The sequence below is a fragment of the Toxotes jaculatrix genome, chromosome 22, assembly GCF_017976425.1.
Source record: "Toxotes jaculatrix isolate fToxJac2 chromosome 22, fToxJac2.pri, whole genome shotgun sequence".
Lineage (NCBI taxonomy): Eukaryota > Metazoa > Chordata > Actinopteri > Toxotidae > Toxotes > Toxotes jaculatrix.
In genome coordinates, this window is record NC_054415.1 from 4,151,111 (window position 1) to 4,174,893 (window position 23,783).

A 23,783-nucleotide genomic window follows, 5' to 3' on the forward strand; every position below is an offset into this window, starting at 1 on the left:
AGTTTCCAGTTTCTGCCACACATTAAGAAGAAAAATAGACTTTACTGAATAAGTGTGATTATTTTCCGTGGTTGAGTCATCAGAAATTAGCTGCTTTCTTCCCTTTGTGGGGAGAACTGAAGCAGGACTGGGAAATTCTAATCATCATTTAGCACTAACATCTTATTTCAAACACCCACCTACTGCTGTAAAAGAAATGAAGTAACTATTTAGTGATCTAAAGGGAGGTGTGGAAGAGATAAAGATAACAGTGTGAACAGGCCGAAAATGTGAACAGCCTTTAGGAGTGACCAGTGATTTAATGATGGTTGATGATGATTCAGTCTCACACATTTCTTTCAAAGCAATACTCACATCTGATGCAGGTCCACATGGGTCTGGGATTTTAAAGGAAAAAAAAAAAAAAAAAAAAGAAAATATATATATATATATATATATATATATATATATATATATATATATATATATATATATATATATATATATATATATAGTGTAAGTTTGTCTGCACTGGAATCAAGTTCATAACTTTTCTCACCATACTGGATAAATGTGTTTTCAATTATTCAAGAAAAGTTCAATCCAGATGTTTGAATTAACTATTTAAGATACTTATTCAAAGTTTTCGTACCCCAAGCCATTTTATTCGAATGAAAAGGAAAAGAGCTGTAAATATTCATTGTTTCACCTCATGAGAACGTAGCGATCCGTTTGTCATGTTCCTTATTCATCCATGGATTTCGTGAATAATGTCGGGGAGGAAAAAACTTCACTCTTCACTTCAAGTTCACCTCGACTCCGTTGGACTATCTTTCCGTTTCAGACAGGCTGCCGGGGGTATTTGAAGGGAAGAAATCTGCAGGGAGGAACAAATCCCCAACCAAAGCAGCACAGAAACAGTGTTATTGAACGCAGCACCTAAAACTCCCGTCTCTCAGCGGGTCTTCCACCTGGGAGCAGCATGTGAGTGAATATTAATCAAGCAAACGTTTCAAACTGGAGATGGGAATCGAACAGGGGGTTGGGATGTGCGTGCGCTAATTAACAGTGAATTCACACCTGCCTCCAGCGTGTTGGGCACATGTGGTGCAAATAGAGGAGCCGCTGACTGGTGTCCTTGGGAGAAAATAGTTGAAAATGACCACTGATGATTGCCTCCTACCAAATCACACAGGTTAGTGATTAAAAGGCCTAAACTCGCTCGGTTGCAGTCATCCCTGAAATTGGACGGATATCAAGGTAATTCTGCAACTCAAAGGGCTGTAGAGTCCAACTATTATTGTTATTTTAAAATCAATAGGTTTTTTTTTAGGTGCCGCTTGTGGCGGGAAAGGGGGAGGGGGGGCCTGACTGGTCGAGGGCGTGTGACGTGCGTCTTGTAGATGTTGAACCGTAACTATTTCTCTCTGCTGCTGCCGTGTGATCTGAGGTGAGCTTCAGCCTGGAGGGAAATTTACTGCTGTTTTCCTTTGTGACGCTTTCATAATGTGCACTCAAGCTTTGTTCCACTGCCACACAGGCTACGAGGGAACCAACAGGAGGTGCTTCAGCAAAACAGAGAAACCATACTGTATCTTTGTTATTCAACATTAGACCTTTAGTACCTTTTTCAAGAAGGTATAAAGAAATGCAGATAAAAGCACCTCTGATTCACGGTATGTGGGCTCAGGAGAGAACCAGTTTAAATGTGATAGGTAACATATATATATATATGTATATGTACAGCATAAATATACTGTATATATTCTCCAGCATTTAGTGTGACACTAATACTGCAACCACAACACTACATCTCTTCAAAAATGGTGGGAAGGACTGTCAGAACTGTCCACTACAATTTGTTTTGCTGAAGTGAATAAACAGGGTCCACCCCCACACTCTCCCAGTTTTTGTCTTGCCTTTCGATGTCAGTCAGAACCTCTCATCTTGTGCACATCTCGGCGACAGCACAGTTTAGCATGCCTCGCAAGCTAATGTTGCCACCACTGTCACCGCGGCTTCCCTCAAGATGCGAGATGAGATCTGCAGGCAGAATGAGGGACAAGGAGGGAGAGGAACATTAATGAATCCTTTCACAGCCTCGCTCGCGTCGTCTGTCTCAGCCCTCATACAGCGCAGCGCAACACTCTCAAGAAAATAAAACGGAAATCCCAAATGTTATCAAATATATAAAAGCAAATTATTCTGTCTTTGACTCTACAGCAAACAACAGCTTAGGGGACAGAAAATATATTTTCTTCATATTTCCTACAAACCTGACACAGGTTAAGCTGTTTAATTCAGTGGTGTCCAAACTGTTCCACAAAGGGCCGTGTGGCTGCAGGTTTTTGTTGAAATGAATGAAGAGCACACAGTTTGACCAATCAACTGTCTGAAGATCAGTTGATTAAATGAGTCAAGTCTGGTGTGCTGCTGCTTGGTTGGAACAAAAACCTGCAGCCACACCAGCCCTTGGTGGAACAGTTTGGACACCCCTGGTTTAATTGGTCTGTCTGCCTGAATCCAGCTGGTACTGTGCTGTAATGAGTTTTGGATAAACTTTACCCAACAAACGACAGAGGTTATGTTTTGTTCTGAGAGCAGCACATACGTCCACAGCTACTTGGAACTTGTAAAATTTCCCTCCACTGACCTCGAAGCTCTATTGTGCTCTATTAAGTGGTGGCAGGCTTTAACTGACATAGATCCTCAGGCCTGGTGGGCTTCACACTGCAGAACACCTTTTCCTTTGCTTACAGACAGCACACTGACAGAAGCGTCCGGCTCGAGACTCTTCCTTTTTTCTGTCTGAATGTGAAAATACTGAATGGTGTTCAGTAGCGCATCCACGTTATTGTATCGCTTTTGATAGGTTTTGATTTCATACTCGGCTCGCGGTGTTGTATCGAGGCTTTTTATATTTCCAGTTTCTTATCTCTCTTTTGAAGTTCTTTAGGTGGGATCATGCTCCCACGCAATTTTATTTTTGCTTCAATCAGATTGAAGACAGATAGTGACGGCTATTATTTTGTACCACACTAAAATACATTTCTACAACCAGGTCTCCTTGCAGTATGTGCGTCTACAAAATGTGAACAAAATAATAATCTGTGGATGTTCATATAAATAAGTTTTGATTGTCTCTTCATCCCGTACATGAAAGCAGAGTTTGTGCTCACAACAGCAGATGTGTGTTAAAGTGATTATTCCTTGGATTTGGGGAAAAAAACTTCAAACAGGCTTTAGGTTTCTGGTTTGTTTGAAAAAAAAAAAACTGAAGCTGAGCATGTTGCTGTGACCACGATGCTGTGTGTAAGAAGCTGGTGTGGGATTACAGGTAACTGCAGGCGTTATCTCTCCACCGGCAGCTGTAGTCGTGCTCCCTCTCAGCCTCGCAGTGTGACGCCTGTTTTGGGGGAAGTGGGTGGGAAACCTCCGTGGGGAGATGTTGGCGTGTGTGTAGGCGGTAGATGTATGTTATCTGAGACTGGAATCATGGTTTAATCCAGAGGATGAGCAATATCGCCTCTCGCTGATGTGTGGTCAGGGGCGTCGGCAGGGATTTTGGGGGCCCATTAAAGGTATATCACATTGGGCCCCACCACCACAGGCCATGCCAACCATGAATATATAAAACTGTCCAGACATGCATGCAACATTCTGCAAACTCTGGAATTCACTGTTTAATGTAACTTTAAATATAGGTTCTTCAGTTAAAATAAATTAATGTAAGCATCTATGAATTAAAATAAACAAAACAGAAAATAGAAAAACAAAAAGAAGTAAACAGCACCTCAGCATCTAACTCCAAGAGTCAAACTTCTTTTCTCTGAGAGCGCCAGTCCCCTTGTTTGCGAGACTGTTGTGAGCGTGTGTGTGTGAGAAACCTTCGTTCATGCACTTTATTGTTCCTCCTGTGGCCTCAGCTCGGTGCCAGCGTCGTGTGGAAAAGTTTTCTTCTCTAACTCAGCCATTCAACGAGGTTCTTTTTCTTTTTTCTTTTTTAATTTCACCGTGACCAACACACCTGAGCCCTTTCCCCCCCAAGCTAATCTGCATGTTATTTCTGTCTTTGATGCAGAATGTATTTATCTATCCCACTGCCTGCAATGTAACTGCTCAGAGACGGAGGAACCACAGTGTAAGTGTTAAATGGTTTGGTACAGCTTGTTATTGCGAGAATGACTTGAAAGCCAGTTGTTTAAAGTGTGTGAATGGAGAATGGTGGTCAGCTTGACACGGATGGAAAAAGAAGGTGATGATAAACTGAACTTGGTGAGAATCTAAGAGTGAAAGCGAAGTTTTTATGCTGAGCCACCTGAAGTCAGCACAGTGCTTCCGCCCCTGCTGTGAGAAACAAACTACACATTTTGGTTGGACAGCCACTTCAGCATCTAAGGAGAAAATAATGGAGTAATTAACGCATCTCTCTCTAACCGACTCTGCTTAATTATGTGCGCTTTGGACTCGCTGACTGACATTTATGTATGCCACGATAATTGCAGAAATGCAATTATCACACGTAACCACGTATCTGCTGCAGCATTATTTATCTTAATCCACAGCACGTTAAGGGCATTCTCACTTCACTTTCAAGAAGACTGTGATTTCCGGGCTCTTTAATAAGCTGTCACAGCCTTTCCACTCCCAATATGAAATTCCACAGTCGGTTTACAGGCAAAATTATATACCCAGAGATATGCATTGCATTGCTCAAGTGGACAGAAAATACAAACTCTCTCTATATCTCTTCACTAAATACATCGAATAGGAAGTGGAGAAAGGAACTGAGGGGGCTGGGGGGTGGGGCTGGGGGGTGGGGCAGGGTGGGAAAGAGAATAGGAGGGAGGATGCCTTAATCAAAAGGCGGACAAAACTGCCCACGCTGTGTGCAAAAGCTTTGTCATCCAGCATACTTTAATGAACAAGTGGCTCAAGGTGCTTTCAGTGAGTTCCTGCGAGGAACACACACACACACACTCACACACATACAGATAAATGTTGCCTATTCAATTAGATAGACATGTCTAAATTGGTGCCTTCGGAGAGTAGGCAGGGGAGAGCGTCTGAGAGAGGAGAGAGGGAGGTGGTGACTGTTGATGCTAACAGCGTGGGGCTTGAGGGACGGAGCTCTGTTTCTGGGCTGTCAGCAGCTGCCAGGGGGATCAGACTGCACAGGTCCACTAGCCAGACAGCCAGGATCTAAAGGGAACAGGCCCAGCTATTTCAAGCAATCAAAAGGCACCCAAACGGAGAGAAAGGCGCGAGGACAAGGAGTGGCGATAAGACGTCCCCTGCAGCCAGGCCGGACACAGGTGATTCAGCTGTAGCTTTCTTCACTGAGAGGAATTGAGATTAATGGTCAGGAGAAGAATAGGTGACTGTGTGAATACAACACAACCAAATCAGCATGATCTAAAAATGATCAAAATCTGCAGACGCAAAATATTCACACTGCGAAGCCCTTTTCAGGATTTTCTCTAAATGTGCTACATCTATCTGAGCTTAGGCAGAAACCAGATACTGAGACTGCTAAAAAAAAAATGTCAGTTTATTTGTCATTTTTAACCCAACTTTTTGCAAAATAACACATAAATAGACACTAATTTAATTTTTCAATTTGTGGAAAAGCTGCTGCAGATTTAATAAATTTTATCACAGTGTTTTAACTACATTTTTATTTTTGCGACAGCACAGGGAATGACTTGTCATATTGTCATTCTTCAAATGTTGAGTGACGTCTCAGAAAGTCAGACAGGCAGACCTGAAAGTTGTTGACACGAGACAAAAGTTCCAAACTTCTGAAAATTAAACGGCGGCTATCTTTCAAACTTGTGTGCTACCATCCACTGCGTCCTAAATTTGAGTATTCTTTAATATTTGTTTGAAATGTTTACCCCTTGAGCCAGTGCTAAAACATGTTGTTTTTTTTTTTTTTACCAACCTGTCTCCACTGAACAGAGGCCCTTGTTGAAATTTTAATCCACTTGTGTGGCCCCCCTGGCTCTATTTGTGCAGCTGTTTTTTTTTTTTTTCCATATGAAAACATGGCTGAAATATTACAAAGATGAGTCGAGTCTGAGATAAAGAGATGAAGGGTGTGGGACTGCATTTTTCAAAGAGTGTTCTGCTCAGCCTTCATTTGTGGTATTGCAGTTTTGTAATTCTAAAAAAGGAGGATAACTGATAACTACTGGAGTTCATTGTCCCAGTGACAGTATGGTGCTCATAATGTCCTCATATGTGTGCTAATAATAAAGAAAAAGGTGGCACGGAGATGAGCGGGAGGATAAACTACTGAGTGGGTGTTTGGAGGCGTAAATATAATATGATCAGTGTAATGGAGGCATTCATGCATAAATTGAGGTCTTCAATTTCAGCAGTTTCGGCTCCGATGCTCTCACAGAGCTATTGTTTGTCATCCTTATTATTATTGTGTTTTTATCATTAAACAAGCCCGTCATTCTGCACCGCTGTTCAAACTGAGCTCTGTTTTCAAGACTTGGCCTCAAACACAATGCACACACAGATATACACACAGAAAGCCTGACACACACACACACACACACACACAGAGTACCACACATGCTGTTTTTGTTCCGGAGCGTGGCTCCCTGGGGGCTCCTCCAGGGCTGTTCTGAGAGATAGCGGGGACCCTCTCCACACACTCTCTCCCCCACTGTCTGACCTTTACAAAACACAAGTCAGAAAATGTGTGGCATTTTCCTCTAATCATCTGCACCTAAACACATGAGAAATGGTGCCGTGCCTCCATTACGGCGTCCTACGTCCCCATGAGAAATGATTCACTTTTCTTCAATGGCACTCGTTATCTAACCCGGAGTTATTATTGCTCTCAGCAGCATTTTCTTAGCTTTCTCACATATTGTTTGCCATACAGTTATCTACACTCCTGCTGAAACCATTCACATGACTGTTTATGCTTTGTGTTCCGTCCACTTTTTTATTTCTGGCTGCTTTCTGGAGCTACATGCCTGACTTTACATGCTTGTCTGCTTGCCTGTCTCTTTCAAAGGCCTCCCTCTGTCCTCTAGACAATACACTTCTCGTTTCATCTGTGCTGGAATCTCTCAAAAGCTCAGCTCAAGGAACACACAGAGCAAGAAACACCTAAATAAATCCTTTCAATATGCCCTGTGTCTAGGTGAGACATTCGCTCCTTCTCTGAATCTCAACTACTGTGATGGGAAAGCCACTCAGAAGTGTTTTTTTTTTCCCGCCTGACTTTTCCCAAGGACACAGCGCTGTATTTTCTGTAACTAAAGATAAACAAACAGTGAACCGAACAAAGAAATCTGTCAATAAAATGTGTTTTCTTTTGTTTTTGTTTTTCTCAGTGTCAGAAGTGACTTGGCAGGAACGGAAATAATCATCGTAGCAAAGACATTTCTGTGTGAGACGCTGTCAAAATTCAGTTTCTTCATTAATTCAACCTGAACCTTCACACCAAACTGAAAAGCATTTTGTCAGAGACGTTTGGACTGATCACACCCTCCCACGCAGACACTCCTACATCGCTACAGCAAAGTAATAACCTCAACCACAGCAGCAAAAAGTGCATCCTTAGCTGCTGTTAAATTACTCGTTAGAGCTTCAAAAACAAAAGGGATATCATTTTTTGGCCACTTGAGGGCAACACACAAGGTCTACATATGAGCACATGATTGCCTATTTACTCACCCAGCAGGCACGGAGAAATGTAAGCATTAGTGTTCCTGGCTAGCTGACTAATGTCAGACCAATATTCACTCCTTTTTTGGCTCTTGCTTGGTTTCCACTGACCCCTGTGAAAAATATGAGGCTCTTTAGCTGCTAAATGCATCAAACTGTTCACTAGCTTGTTGCAGACTTTGTCCCTCTGCCGTGTGGTGCTGAGCAATTAGCTCAAAGTGGGTTTATGAGAGTTCAATTGAAAACAGCTGTTTGCTGCTTCTGTAAACGAGGCTAGTAAAAGTGAACCAAAACACTGACAGACACCTAAAACACTATGAAGCTGAAGGAAAATCAGAGTTTCAATATTGATTGGTGCAGCTTTAAATAGAGCAGGGTGATAGAGACTGGAAACAGTTCATGTATCTCCAGAGAGGAGGAAAAGTTGCAGCCATGCATGTGCTGCCATGTGATGAAGAACCCACAGGTGCAGTGAGATGCACACGGCAGCTCCTTGTCTGTTTAATGGATGTGGTTGTTTGTTAAACACCTGTTTAAGCAGAGATTCACTTACGCTCCTATTAGACTGCGTGACTTTGTGTTGTTTGGCCCGACTTCAGCTGTGTGTATTTGTTTTCCCTTGGGCCTGAGCACAAATACCTGTGAGCAGAATGCTTACCCTCTGCATAACAGAGAGACAGATCGGCAAGGCCATTTCTTTCTTCTCCAGGCCCATTTTTGGTCTTAGAACAAAGCTATAAATGACCTGAGTGACTTTTTCCACAGAAGAGCAGTGTTTATCACTTGGAAGCTTGGAACCTTTTCCTTCCGACGGAAAAGCTAGAGGGAAAACTGGGGGGAGAAAAAAAAACTTATTGCACAAGATAAAACGTGCTTAATACAGCACATTGGCCATCCACAGATTTCTTCTTTGCACAAAGTGCATGAGGTGTTTTGTTTTTTTTGTTGTTTTTTTTCCCCACTGGTCTGTTGTTCAGAGTTGTACGGTCAATCAGCCTTACGTCATGGAACATGTTTGGCTGCCATCCCTCTTTTTACTTAGCAGATGAGATAGGTGGAGCGTGGCGGCTTGTTCCTGTCTGACCTACAATCAGGCTTTGTCCCTGTTTACAGGCCGTGTGGATTTGAACAGTAGTCCTTATTGTAAGTCCTCTAACAACTTTACCTGCCATTCCTCTAATCACTGAAGCTGTGACAGATGAAAAAGGCTCTTTACGATTCGGTGAAAATATGCTCACATGTTGACACTCAAAGACGAGCGGCTTACAGAGCTCCTTTAGAGGACCTCTAAACGCATCGAGTAGTTCAAGTTCTTGAATATTTTGTGCTGCGCACCTCTGAGAGCCGGGCACACAAACATTATATGCTGCTGTTGAGTGGAAGTAAAACAATATGCATCATTATCCGTCTAAAACATTAGGCTGCAGGCTCCATGAAGATGATAAATTATGAAATCAATGTATGAGAGTCTGTACGAGAGCTGGTCTCAGCAGCAGCTGGGCTGCTACATGCCACTGTCAGAAAAATGCAGTACTCACAGTTCTGCATCCCAAAAAGTGTTTTTTCCCCAGCCCATCATCATAAAAGAGACATCTGTTAAACTGTTGACAGGACACCTCGAACTGGAAATGGGGTTGGTTTTTACTCTCTTATGAATTTTTAATCCATAAAGGTTTTATATTTGTAAAATTTTTCCCACAGCCCAGAAAAGTGAGTTTTATTTTAGCTATGTCATCCTGATATAAAGTCCGTGGCCCACATGGGAACACGTGGGTGGTGCCGGCTTTGGAAACGTTCATTCCCATGGTCGACTTGGGAGGCAAATCTGGAAGCTAGGCAACTTTTTTTTTTGCCAGGCAAGCAATTTTCATCCAAGGCTGAAGAACCGAACAATGAACTGAAACTCACTGTGAAGCTCTGTCAAGCTGTGGGCAGCTTCTCTGTACTTTCATCGACTGACCCATTTCACTCTGTCACGTTGTCATTATCATTTGATTTTTATTCTAAAAAGTTCAATTACAGCAGCTTTAAAGTTTCTGCTAAAACCAAAAGTGTGCATTTGTGTATTTCAAATAATGTTTACTGCTTTTTCATGTTGCTAAAAGTGTGTTTCACTGCATCGCATGACTCGATTCAAATGCACATTTGGACTGAAATAAATCCTAACATGTAAAACAAATTTGAAAAAAGGATTACCTCCCATTGGCACAACTCTAAATATTGCATGACAGAGTCAAAGAGAGCTGGGAAAGACTTGCCTTTGGGAGCTACATTCTTTGATTTGTTACCTTCGGGTTATTAAAAAAAACATGTATAATTCACATGCAGCTAAGTGATATTAAAAGCATACATGTGTCTTATGATAATATTTATGTTCATCTTTAGCATGCCACAGAGGGGCCGTTGCTTAATCACATGCTCCCCACATGTATTTAAATAAGTTCTCTGATAAAGAGCTGGATTTTGAGAGGTAAATAGTTTAAAGAAACCAAAATGCATTCTTCACAGGACGATGATGCTGGAAATCTGTTTCTCTCAGCCCGAACGGCTAATAACTCGAGCGATTCCCCTTTTTCTGGGGCTCATAATCGATTCATTAAACTGGCCTCTTCTTTATTCCTGCGCCGTCGATTCCATCGCCTCCTGCCTTTGAATCAGACGCAAGCGAGAGGATCTGCTCGTATAAATAGGTTCTCCTTTATGTAGTCGTCAGGGATTACGTCAGTCCTAATGAGGCAGGGGAGAGAGGTGGAGAGTGTTTTGCGTCTAGTGTTTGTCTGTGCTCCAGAGTGGTGGAGCGTCTTGTGTGTGCATGTTTGCCGAAGCACACACGGAGTCAGAGAAGGTCCATCGACTTGTGGCCAGTATTGGCTTTCCTCCTCCACTCTCCTCACCAGGAACCCACAGCTGTGTCTGGATCAATGAGGCAAATGGAGGGTTTGATAGGACTAATTCTCCCTGGCTCATGAGCCACACTGACCGCTGGATGTTTGTGATGTTCCAGCTAAAGTAACCCCTCGTGGTGAGAGGTTTGCAAACATGCACTTCTTCTGTTACCAGATTTCGACATTTATACTTCACTAAATGTGACACACACATTTGGCTCCCTCAGTAATGCAAACCTCACTGATGAAACATGTTTAAGAAAGACTTGTCCGCTGCCTCTTGTACCACCATCCTATGATAAACAGTGATGAGGAATCCCAATGTGCCTGTTTACCCTCATGCAGATGTTTGCAGCAGAAAGTCAAAGCATAAATTAACTGCAATTTGTACCATGTAATTTTAGAAATTCGAGCAAATTCTGGTGACAGTTGGACATTTTGATTTGCTGGGCTGGTGCATTTCAGCCACAGATTTCTGATGGTAGGTTTTTTTTTTTAAATTTCAAAGAGACAGCAAATGTTTCTCACACACATAAACAGCAAAGAATAAAAAAAATTGTCTGTCTTGTAAATATATAATCAGCCCTAACTGGTTCAAATTATGACTATTCAACATGAGGTACAGCCAAAAAAGTTTTCCATCTAGTTTTCAAGCTATTTTGATGTTTACAAAACAAAAAACAAAAATTCTTATCAGGTCCCAGGGCATCGCTTGACCTGCAATTTAAAGTCTAGAGCTTTTCTCGGAGTTGTGTTAAAAAAACAAAACAAAACAAAACAAAAAAAACACTGATAAACCTGATTAAAAAAAATTCACAAAGATCTTTTCTGAAACTTACTACAACCTCCCAGGCATTAAATGACTTTCTTTTATTTGAAGAGCTTCACTAAACCTTCAGGTATGGCAATATCCTGCACCAGGTATCTCACTTAGGATCTGGGGACAAGCTGAGCAATGATTGATGACTCTTTTTTCCCCTGTGCCCCGCCAGCTCAACTTTATCACAATATTGAAATATGTCTAAGAATTTTAAAAATGTAATCAGTTTCTTCTGCTTGAAAAAAAAAAAAAAAACAGGACAAAACAAAACAAACACCACCTCCTGATGATGAAGGATGACTTGTATCGAAGGGTGGATGTCAGTTGTGCTGATATTTAAAAAAAAACCCTGTTGCTTTAGTCAAATTATAGGGCTCTGAGTCGTGACAGAAAGAGTCTGTGTTTTTTTTTTCAAGCTCCTTTTCTCTTTGTCACGAAGTGCAGAGCTGTAGGTGTGTCTGACTGTGTGTGCTGAGGAAAGAGACGGAGAGTATTAATGAAGAAGCACAAGTGGACGTCCTTTAAGTTGGTGCTCCCCAGCCCTTCTTATCAAAGTGTTACACGGGCAGCACACGTCTTCCCAAATGATAGTCAAATGCTGCGATCCACTCAGTCATCCATTACAGGTGCTGTCATGCTCCGGAAATGGGAGCTACATGGTTGGGAGAGACTTCCATTTAATCTACTGACCTCAGGAGGAGGAGAAACCTGTCATCCGGCAGGATTCTCTGGCTAAAAATGAAATGGTTAATTCTGTTTAATTTCAAGTCTTCTCTTTCTTTAACCTAATGCATGAGCGCTCATTGAAAATCATCAACCTCGTCCCCCTTTTTATGCCTCCACTGCGCCAAGAGCCCATCACTCTGTGGGACTTACTGAGGAAAAGACTTTCTTATCTTTTGAAAGGCCACAATGCCTTTTTCTTGCAAAATGATCCTTATCGCGGTGCTTTCATTGGGTTTTCTCTCTGAAACTCTTAGAGCTCATTGTACGAGCTTCTCATGGTTGGGATTCAGTGATTTTTTTTTTTTCCGACCTTTTTTAGGTTATAGAAATGAATCGTTGGAATCTCTCAGAAATAGTCAACATAAAAAAAATCTAAAGAAAACAAAACAGGGAGATGGAGTCTGAAGTATTTAATCAAAACAGGGTTTGTCTGTGTGCTGTTAGTCAGAAAAGTATTAAAGTAAAGAAGGATTCAGAGGACTTTTCTTAGAAGACAAACTGCAGGCGCTGCTGTAAGGCTCATTATGAGTTTGTAAGAAGTGCCTGAAGACATTAAATCCTAGATAAAACACACTACAATAAGATATAATAATTAAGTATAAAGTCTGAATGCCTACATTTAAATTTCAGAGGTCTTTGCAGTCCCCTAAACAGACAGACTTTACTTATATGAAGCCTGGAGTGGATGAAAAGAAAAGTTGGGAATTCAAGTTCATTACACAATGGGATGGGCGGCTCAGAGCCAGCTCATGACTAATTAAAAATGACAAATGGATACTATTTCCCTGCCAGGCTCAACTTTTCCACAGGAACACAAGAAGTTGAGCACAGAGGAGTGTTTCTGGCGACGGTCACCTGGTAACTGTCTCAGTCTCATGCTGTCTCTCCTCTCAGAGAGCGCTGTCTGCTGGAGGATTTCTCTGTCCAAAAAAAAAAAAAAAAAAAAATCATGGAGGAGTCAGGATAGCTGAAGGGAACAGGTTTACTGCAATAATTTCATCAGAGTACATTAGGATGGTTGTAGTGACAGTAACAGCTTTCTGCTGATCCAGAACCAGATGGAGGATCAAACAATGAAGGAAACTGATGCACAATATGGAGTTTGATTTGTAAAACCTTAAACCTGCTGATTCTGGCACCTAAAATGTCAGCAGCTCTGTGCAAACAATGGTCAACAAATAGAAAGATACTTGTACAGGGGGAATATAATGGAGCTGCCTTGCTCTTTTCTTTCTTTTCCACAGCAAATTGTGTGCAGTTCAGTTAACCTGTTTGGATTCAGAGCACATGTCTCTCACGTTAGGAGCCTCTGGGATTTTTTGCACCTTATGGCAACTGAAAAGCAAAGGAGGATGTTAGAATAGTTGTCATTTACTGCCCTAAATGTGACTTCAGCACCAGTTGTATCTTTACTGTTTACTGTGTTCTTAAATGAAAGAAATTGTTGTAAAACATGTAAAACACTATTTCTTATTTCTTATTCTTAAATTAAGGATGCACAGCTCTTTGATTGCAGAATCAAAGAGCAGGGGCTCCTTTAAAACACAGCAGCCTTGATAGGCGACGCAGCCCCATTTCAGGTCTGAAACGCTAAAATTAAAGCCGTGCTGAACATGTCTTCTTGTTTCAGACCACAGGAGGCCCAGACAAGAGTTTCGACAAATCAAATCAAACTCGTATGGTGACTGTATCTGCCCGTGACAAGATTTCACAGAGAATGACAGCAAATAGACTCATGACTGACAGCGTAGCGGCAGTGCAGACAATCAAAATGTTGATATTGGAATCCAGCACAGTGGAAATGACACAAGATGAGACATGGAAATTCCCCAGGTTGTTTCTCTGGTCTCATGAGACTTGGGGACAAATATTGTTTTCCTACCCACCCTCCCTGTTCTACCAAATAGCCGAATCTGTCAAGTACTGGTAGATTTTTTTTTGGGCAGCTATCAAAAATCATGACTTCTCAAAATGGAGAGTTTTGTAATAAGTCATTAATTGGCAGTAAAGTACACAGGTCAGGCTGAGGGACCCTTCAAATCCCAACGTAACTGCTAGATTTGTGCTGAACAACACGAACTGATAACGTGTAAACAAAGCAGGATTCTCATCTAACAGTTACTTCGTCTCTCTTTCAGAATGAATGGACAGAAGCAGTGGACAAGGGTGGCTGTGATGGCCCTCCTGGTGCTAACGGTGATGGCAGCTGAGGGAGGCAAAGAGAAACAAGGTGAATCCAGCAGTACGCTTACCTGTCTGATGAAGGAAAAGCACTTTCTGCCATTTTACCTCCTCAGCATACAGTAAAAAGGACTTTACCCCAGTGGAGTGACACGCAGTGCTATCTCTGCCCACAGGCTGCACTGTTAACAATGTCCCCCTTAACAACTTATTTAGGACACAACTTTTAAAAAATATATGAAAATAAAAAAATAAATAAAAAGCCTGCGGGGTTAAAGTAATCTGTCTCCTCTGAGAATTTGCCAGAAACAAATAGCACTATCTTGCAAAAAAAAAGGGGAAAATAAGTCAGATAAATCCCTCTTGGGTAAGGAAAACAACATTTAGCCTAATTTAAATTCAAGGAAAAATGTTCATTTGCATTGGAAATCAGTGCAAGCACCTAAACCCATTACAACTGCCTTGAAATAATATAAAAAAAGTCCAAGAGTAAATACTTTTATAAACCCTTTCACTTTTCATGTCTTGTTTTAATAAAAACGAAAATTCAACATATTTTTATATCCAGAGCTGAAGATGTGAGACTTCACGAAAACCTCAGACCTGACACGGACTTCACTGTTGCCCTAAAACCCCTCACAGACCTGGCTTGACCTCTGACAGGAAAAACGTCTTACCCGTTTGCCAGGTGTTAAAATGTGTGTTTGGTTGTACAGGAAAGAAGGAACGTAAGTCGGACTGCGGAGAGTGGCAGTGGAGTGTATGTGTAGCCAATGAAGGGGACTGTGGACTCGGCACCAGGGAGGGAACACGCACCGGCACCGACTGCAAGCAGACCATCAAGACCCAACGCTGCAAGATCCCCTGCAACTGGAAGAAGAAGTTCGGAGGTAAGGGAGGAATGTGTGGTACATGACCAATCTAAAAGGTTTACTTTTAAAGGTAAGGTAGGTAATTTATGTCCACTAAAAGACCCAGAGAACTTCCCCCTTTCTGTATAACTGTATGGCTCCTATCCGTCTCACCCCACACCTCCACATGATGTATGGTAGCCTGTCATTCACACAAACAATGCCCCCATTTTCACAATAGGAACGAGAAGGCTTGCTAATTAGAGGTACAACAGAAACGTCTGCCGCGGATGTGATACGTCGTGACTGAAAACGCAGGAATAATCATTCTGCTTTGTCGTTTGCTTTTTGGGCATGAGTGTGTGCAAATGTCTTGCAGTGACAAGCCTGAGGGACTTTTGTTCCCCCAGTAAGGCCTGTCAGGCACGCAGCCTGCTGCTCTGCAATGAGCCTGTCACGAGTGATGAACACACTGCAGGAAATAATGGTCCCACTAACTGGCTATATGGATTTTAGCAGCACAAGTTTTGGAGGAGCGGAAATAAGTTAAATGTCTCTAGCCTTTAAATTGTGGAGTCTTTTTTTATTTGGGAGTTTTTGCAATTAAAAAGAAAAATAAATACTGTAACATTTGGTACTAACGCCCCACAAAATGCGTCAGAACTGGTATGAAAAGTTTAACCCTGTCAGCTAAACCTGGATTCAGACATCATGCTGCTCAGTAAATATGTCTATCACTGATGTAAAAGCTTGTAGGGTGAGTATTGGTAGGTAGCACAATGCATTAAGGAACAAAATTATATAGCTTTATGTTCTATTAAGAGAACCATGAAAGCTGTTAACCTGATCCTTAAAAACAAACCAGGTTAACAGTGGCTCTGAGTTTGCGGCACATGGCTTGAACTGTTTTGCAGAGTTTTGAGACATGGACTGTAAATGTTTTGCTTAAAGTAGGAAGGTGTGCACAATGCTGTGGAGTCAGGGTTTCCAGCAGCATGAACCAAAAAAGAGGACAACTTTGTGGTGCAGGTGAGGAGGGTAAAAGACACTGCAGCTAATGGGTTTCTAAACAATAGACCACAGAAATGATCACACAGTTAATCATACTCGGCTACAATGGCCGAGAGACTGTGAATACACACACACACAAAGTCCAAAATGGATACATGATCCTAAAAGAGGTAAAAGCGAGAGGAATTAATATTTTAATATTATGAGGAAATCTTTTGTTCTTCAAAGGTTTGATGGGTTTACAACACGTAGGTAAAACCCAGCTGCTAATGGAGAGCAACTCACAATAGACCTTTTTACAGCAGAACCAGAGTTATGATGTACGATTTACAAAAATTGTTTTCAAGTAATCAAGTAATAGATGTGGACGTGTGACACATACATGATCCGTCTTACCCCTGTTTCAACCGTATTCACGATGGATTGTAGGAGTTTTCAACTTTAACTACTTTTTCCTGAAGGCCTTAAAATCCTGAACAAATATTTTAGACTGATGTTTGAAAAATCTTATTCAGACATATGGGAATCTGGCTGGATGTAAGGTCACTGATTAGTGGGAGTGTTCACACTACCACCATTTTTTTTTTCCTACTTGTATGTGACATCTTAAAGAGGACATGAGCTGCCTGCCAAAGTCCCAGGAGCCAGCAAGGAAACTCTCTCTCAGAGACAAATTATAGGTATGGAAGCGCAGGGTTTTAAAGCTGGATGCTCAGAAAGTCCCTGTGGGATTCCTGCAACAATGGCCCTGTCACTCCCTCTCACCGCTCTCTGTCCCTCCCCTCCTCACCCCTTCTCCCATCTCTCCTCTCCCCTGATGAGCATCCTGGGATCTCAGAGGCAGTGACAAGGGGTCCGACGCTTTCATGTGAGAGGAAGCTGACGAATGAGTGTCACAGCCTCGAGGGAGCCCGGCTGGAGTGGCAACAAAATAATGGAGGGCGATATGAGAGAGATGAACATACTGTACACAAACACACACTTGTGCACGTACACACACTTCTTCAAAACACATCTCTGTAACATACATCAGCCGCTGTTGCTATTTTCTGGAGCAATCTGGCATCCTCTGGGGTTGAGTTTATGGTGGGTTAAATTTAATATCAAACACATGTGAAATGCATTTGAGGTGCTGCTCAAAGTGCTTTCACTACTCTGCTTCTAAGATTGTATCTGTCCATTATTTCAAGGCTTAATAGCAGCCGGGCTGTTTTTGATTACATTCATCTGTTAGCGAGTTTCACCATATAGGAAACATAAGATCTAAACAGTGAAAGCACCATCTGTTCCCTCTGGCAAAAAAAAGCTATAAGCGCCTTTTATTTTGTTGTTAATAAGAGCGTCTAGTGAAGAGGCTTTTGCAGAACTCACTCTGTGGATCTTGGACACTTTCTATTGATAGGAAGGAGATAATAGCCAAGTAAATTATAACCGCTCATCAAACAGCCATTCAAAGTGTATGACTCACAACTCCTCAGGCTCAAGGGACTTGTTCCATTGACTGATTGCAGTTGGCTGCTTTTTTTTTTTTTTTTTTTTAAACAAATATAGAAGCTGCAGCGTGTCATTTTACCAGGTGTTCTGCTTGATCGCCCCTATACCATGCATCCTCAGAGCTGCTTCACTAAACAAAAGCATCTAATTAAGTATCTGATTTCTTTGTGTGCTATAGGGGAATGCAAGTACGACTTCCAGGCATGGGGGGAGTGTGATCTGGCGACAGGCAAGAAGAACAGGACGGGCGTGCTGAAGCGAGCGCTCATGGACGCGACATGCGCCGCTACTGTCACAGCCACCAAGCCCTGCGGGAAAATCCCCAAGACCAAGCTGCAAGGTAAGCTGGGAGGGATAAATCATCACCACATGAAATGCAACTCTCGCCAGACGCGTTGAGCCTGTCACCAACAGCCTGGTGGACTGGAGTCTTACTGATGAATCACCGTGTCTTTAAAAACATGGCATGAGGTTCTCTGCACCCAAACCATAGATTAATACATTGTACTGATAAGAGGCAAAAAAGCAAAACTTGAATGAATTTTAAACAGATACTGGCACTTCTGTATTTAACACATACAGAAACAGAAAATGAGACATGGTGTAACTAGCAGCAGCCATATATATATATATATATTGGAGTTTAACAGCACACAGCCATGTGATTCCTCAGTGTAGGCTTACCTGTGGCTAACATCAGCAGGCCAGCTAGAAACACACAACCTGTACATCAGTCAGCTTTGGAGTTACTGGGAGTCACACTCCTTTCTGTAGAGGTTATTCACCTCCACACACGTTCCTGTGCCAGGATACTATTTATCAGCCCGTCTCTGTAATGTACCGTAAGTTAATCATAGAATTTGTAATCCCTGTACTGACTGAAAAAAAAACAGTAGTAATGTAATTACTATTGTGTTACTGACCCACACTGCTGCAAAATAAGTACTCAGACTCAGTCCTTTGTCTGGCCACAGGAAGTGAGCTTTTTCTGCCGAACAGTTTGGCACAATAAGATTTATTAAAAGAATCAAGCGCACCGTCCTGAACTGAACGCTGAGTACACTCAATACATTTTTAATGAAATCAAATTCACCCAAGAGAAGCCCAAGTATTTTACAATCCAATGGAAAAAAGTTAAGAGTCGTGCACGGACTTGGTAATGTGAGCTAACCAGATTTAGGCCTAGCCTGAAAGCTGGAAATGTTTATATTTACTGTCACATGACATTATATTGGTTAAGATCAAATCATGACCTGTGCAGAAACAAACTGATGATTTAAGGGGTGAATTGTTCCAGTACTTCCATCGGATTGTAAACAGTTCCTGGGAAAGCTAGATTAGTTGGTTTGTTAAATTAATTTTTAGCTGAAGGGATGTTTACCGGATGAGTTTCTCAAGCTGAGCTGCTGATCTTCCTCCTGACAAGCTCGTGTGTCGTGTGCTGTTTTGGATGCTCGTTTTTTTTTTTTTTTAACAAGGGTCAAAACTGAAACAGAAATAACAGACTCTGAATTTCATTTTAATTAGGACAAGTTAGCATCAGTGTGTGAATCAAGGTGTGTAAGAGAGCAAACTTTTATCTTCTTTGTGATAATCACTGTATCAGTTCAGTAGGAATGTATCTTGTCTCCTGGTACATCTCAGACTGATTGCATCTTTGCTAAATCCAACAAACCCTTGCAAATGATTTAATCTCAGGAAATGCACATTCAAATTCAACCCACCATCAGCAGGATGGAAATCCACCCACGTAAGTGCTAAGCTGGAGCAGTGAGTGACAGTGTTAAAGCAGGGGTGAATAGGTTAACTCACTATTCAGCTGTAATTACATGCTTTTACCTTTCTCCAGTCATGTCAAAGACACTGAAGTCAGGAGGCTTTTTTGCTCCTTCTCCCCACATTCCCCGGGAAAAGGGTAGTTATCAGAAAACCTGAGTTGACACAAGATTTGAACTAACAGGAGAATATTAAATAACCTGTGGATGCATGTGGAATATATTACCGTCTGCTTGGAGAGACTGGTGTAAAACGGGTGAGGAGAAAGCACTCAATTCATTGCAAGTGAGTCGGTGCCCTTTGTTAATTTTGTAAACAAGGATGTAATAGACCCACTGCGAATGTCCCATTGTGCAAACAGGATTATAATGAGTGCAGAAATGCTGCCAATGGTCATAAACTGCACCCTTATCACGCTCAGCAGATGACATGTGTGCACACGAGGTTTGCACATGGCGTTTGCTTAACCTTACTGTCACTTCATCAAACAACCGCAGCCAGATGAAGCCCCAAATTATAATGATAAGACAATGTAAACACTTGACAGTATTTCACTGCAGTTTGCAGCTGCGGCTGTAACACTCCTGTCTGCTCTGCTGTTTGCCTTAAGATTTTATGCCAAACTCCATTTTACTTTCAAAGGAGGAGTCTGTTAAATTTCTCCCTCGGTAGCACATCATTAATGGATTGTGACAGGAAGTTTGTTGAGGAGCTGTACTGTACTTGCCATCTGTGATTCTCCCGTCTTCAGCAAATACGTGGTACAGGATGCCACTGTTTAAATATATGGAGATGTCTATGGATTTATAGTTGAAAGGTCTATAGACGTGTGGGTGGTTTTAAGAATCCTAAGTGTCCTTTCATTTTGTGTGACAAATAATATCTGATGTAACGTGGGACATCAGTTGTTTCAGCCAATGTCCAATAATGACACGTTCAGGGATCATCAGTCGTTCACTGGGAGCAAAGGGCAATTACAAACGAGTTTTGCTGTTAAATTTGGAGGACTGGTGTAATATCCATCCATCCATCCATCCATTTTCCACAGTGATTTATGCTGTTCAGAGCTTTGGGGGATGGAACCTATCCCACAATACAATGGGTGAGAGTACTCTGTAGACAGGTCTCCAGTCTATCAGTGTCCATCACGCTCACATTCACACCTACGGCCGATTTACTCAACCTGCATGTCTTCACACTTCCATCTTTCTTTTTTGCTTTTGCTTTTCCTGGTACCTTTCTTCTTTTCGTATTTAATTCCTCGGTTTCATTATGCAGGTGCGTGTGCACAATATCGATGTGGATCACGAACATTTCATGGTAAAAAATGTAAATGAAAATTCCCATACAGCGTGCAAGTGAATAAGGTGTTTGGTTTACAGCCGAGTGCGCAGTGCTGCATACCTGTGCGCATCAATTCTAATGAAGGCCAAGACGTGTGAATGCCGAGTGACAGCCTAAAAAGTGTGAGAGCTGAGGGCAATAGAGAAGCAGAGCGAGGATGACAGTGGCTGAGATGAAGGGAGGCAGTTGGGAAGAGAGACCCGCTATCTGAGCGAGGTGTGATTTCCCATGTCTGCGGGTTGGAAGATAAGCCCTGGGATGCAGAGGGGTTAGCAGTGAAAAAGAAAGAGGGAGCGCTGCGCACAATGAGCTGTGTACGGGAAGGGGAATTGTGTATGCTTTTCTGTGTGTTTCAGGGGATGGCAGAGATACAGTCTACAGCAGTAGGATCAGGCGGTGTATGAAAAAAAAAACACAGACATGTTTGGCTACGGAGTGACTGAGACGGAGAGAGAAGGGGCTATCTAACCCCGGGCTGGGAGCAGAGATCTGCCTGGCCAAATCTGCAATTCTGAACAGCCACCTTGGGTTTGGGAGACAGGTTTCCTCTGACTGCAGCAGGTTGCTGTGATGGAGGTAGCATCTGTCATTTGCAGATTCTGGAGAAGACAATGCTAAGAGGCGCCTTGGGAGCGATCTGAGATTCAGAGTTGCTTGTCTATGCTGTCTAGCCCAGGTGAAACACAGACCCCGTGGAGCAAAAGAGAGAACAAAGACTGACAGAAATGAAACATTATGAATGCCTGTAGAAACCTCAAGGTCCCCGCCTTCTCTTTCAGCGGAACAGGAGCGAGTCGCGCACGAGGGAGTGTTTGGATGCCAGAGTTGATTTCGGGTTAAACAAAAGGCTTTGTTCGGATAAATCTGGCATCTTCGAATTTGTCTGGAGCGAATTTGTTTCCGTCATTCTTGCCGGACAGACAGATGGTGCCCTGATTTAAATCAAACACAGGCACAGCCACACTCCGTATTATTATTACACTGGCTATTTCTGCCTTACAAAGGCAGAGAACCATAACTTCAGAAACTATGAGGCCTTTGCATCTTAAGGTACAGTGCAGGGAAAATAAATTGCAAAATAAATGCAGCGGCCTTTACTTACATTAAAGTACAAAAATCTAAAAGATAAAAACACTCATTGTGCTGATTTAATTTTCTTTACGAACTGTTGTGGAGTTTAATCAGTAGCTGTGCACCATTTTTATTATGTGATTTAATGTGCTCAATTTAAAGTCTTAGTCTGCAAAGTAACAATTGGTATCATAAATTCAGATTTATTCAGAGTACAAGTGAATAATTTCACACTGAAATGTTGTGAAGCAGAAGTATAAAGTAGCATAAAGTTAAAATTATATATACTTATACTTAGTCATGTTGCACCACTGAAAAAAAAAAAACAGTCAGATTCTGCTCTTAACTCAACCACAGAGTTTCAGCTCAGGGCAGATTTGAGCCAGAGAAGGCAGCAACAGTCTGATTACAAGTGTGTGTCAGAGGCAAAGAGGAGTGAGCAGTGTCAGTGTAACGTGCAAATGCAGCAGAAAAGTACTCCAGGCTGGTTTGAGAGCCCCCCATCTCATACATGAAGCAGATAGAGTGAATCCCTTTCCTCCATCTCTCTCCCCAGGGAGCAGAATATATTGAGAAAAAAAACTACAAGGGGAGAAAGAAGAAAAAGAAAGAGAAAAAAAGGAGGAAAACATTTAAACAAATGAAAACAAGCAGACAAATAGGATGGAAGAGCAATTTCCACATTTGCATGGGTGAGAGTGCTTTGCATGTCAAAATCTTAATGCCCATGGAAGTTTGCAACCGAGGTGAGAAGAAGAGATTTCTAAGAAGATTTCCTCATTGTGCACATTCGGAATGTTAAAAGGTTGAAACTCAATAGAAATCTCATTGACTAAGCGCACCTTGTCGCCGTTCACAACTGCTTGCCAGCATGTCATTAGAGGATTTGTGAGCTGTGGAGGTGTCCTTTCAAGATAATCCATTCATACAAAAATTAATTCAGGATTTAAGATTAGATTTATTGACAGTCTTTTCATATATTATCACACCATATCTCTTTAAAAATACACCAGGGTGGTTCTTTTTCCCCCCATACATTAGTCCTTTTATTAGATTTTTTCCAGACATTTTAATAAAATCTGCTAATTTCATTTGACCCCTACTTCTAGTCTGACCTCTGACAGTATATGAAAGTATACATCTGCCATTTTGTATGAAGCAGGTTTAGCTGTGAACCTAAACAGTAGGAGTTTGCTTTGGATCACGTTCATGCTCTAAACAAAAGGGTGTGGATTAGCCAGGCTGACATCTCTGTTCAACATGTCATAAGCTGAAAAGCTTGCTAGGAAACAGTGCTTACAGTTAGAGATTAGCGGTGCCAAGCATCTACCAAACACAAACACATTTCACTGAGAAATGCAAAAACTGCAAATCATTCGCTGAAGCTGATTTATGACCTGGATCTATGCAATGGATGACTATGCAACATATGTGATTTCTTTTATTGGTAATATATTTTGAATAATCAGCTTGTTACACAATAATAAAATGTCGTGGAAAACTGGGCTAGTTCTCATTTCACCACTAAAGATTTTTTTCAAAAAAATGTCAACTGAGGTGTGTAATCCATCTGTGCACATGTAGGTGCACATGAGAGACGCATGCATCCAGACAAGCAAATACACACAAACGTCCCAGCAGACTGACAATCCAACACACAGCTAGCCAGAGGCTAGCTAGCCAAACCACTGCAGGTTGTGCTCTCTTCCTGTTCACCGGAGCGGAGAGGCTGCAACGCAGGAAGGAAATCCGAAGACTGTGGCCTCTGTCATGGCTGCCAGGTACCAATCCACCTGATAAAGCAGTTTTTCGTGGAGCGTACACCAGGCCACCGAATCAATGCCCAGCAGAGAGCGTGACCACGGGCTGCTCTCAGTGTCACAGCACTAAACCTGCACTGTGGCAGAAAAAAAAAAAAAAAAAAAAACAACTAATACTGTTGATTATTAGAAT

The 23,783-nt window shown here is 41.9% G+C and overlaps 1 protein-coding gene across 1 annotated transcript in view; it reads left to right on the forward strand.

Moving 5' to 3' along the window:
- The window catches only part of ptn (pleiotrophin), a 36,467-nt gene that overhangs the window by 11,743 nt on the left and 941 nt on the right, over positions 1 to 23,783 (forward strand). The window contains exons 2-4 of the mRNA XM_041030361.1: positions 14,241 to 14,332; positions 15,000 to 15,173; positions 17,818 to 17,979. Coding sequence (XP_040886295.1) covers positions 14,242 to 14,332; positions 15,000 to 15,173; positions 17,818 to 17,979 — 427 coding nt within the window. The 5' untranslated portion in view covers position 14,241. The remainder of the gene's footprint in view (positions 1 to 14,240; positions 14,333 to 14,999; positions 15,174 to 17,817; positions 17,980 to 23,783) is intronic.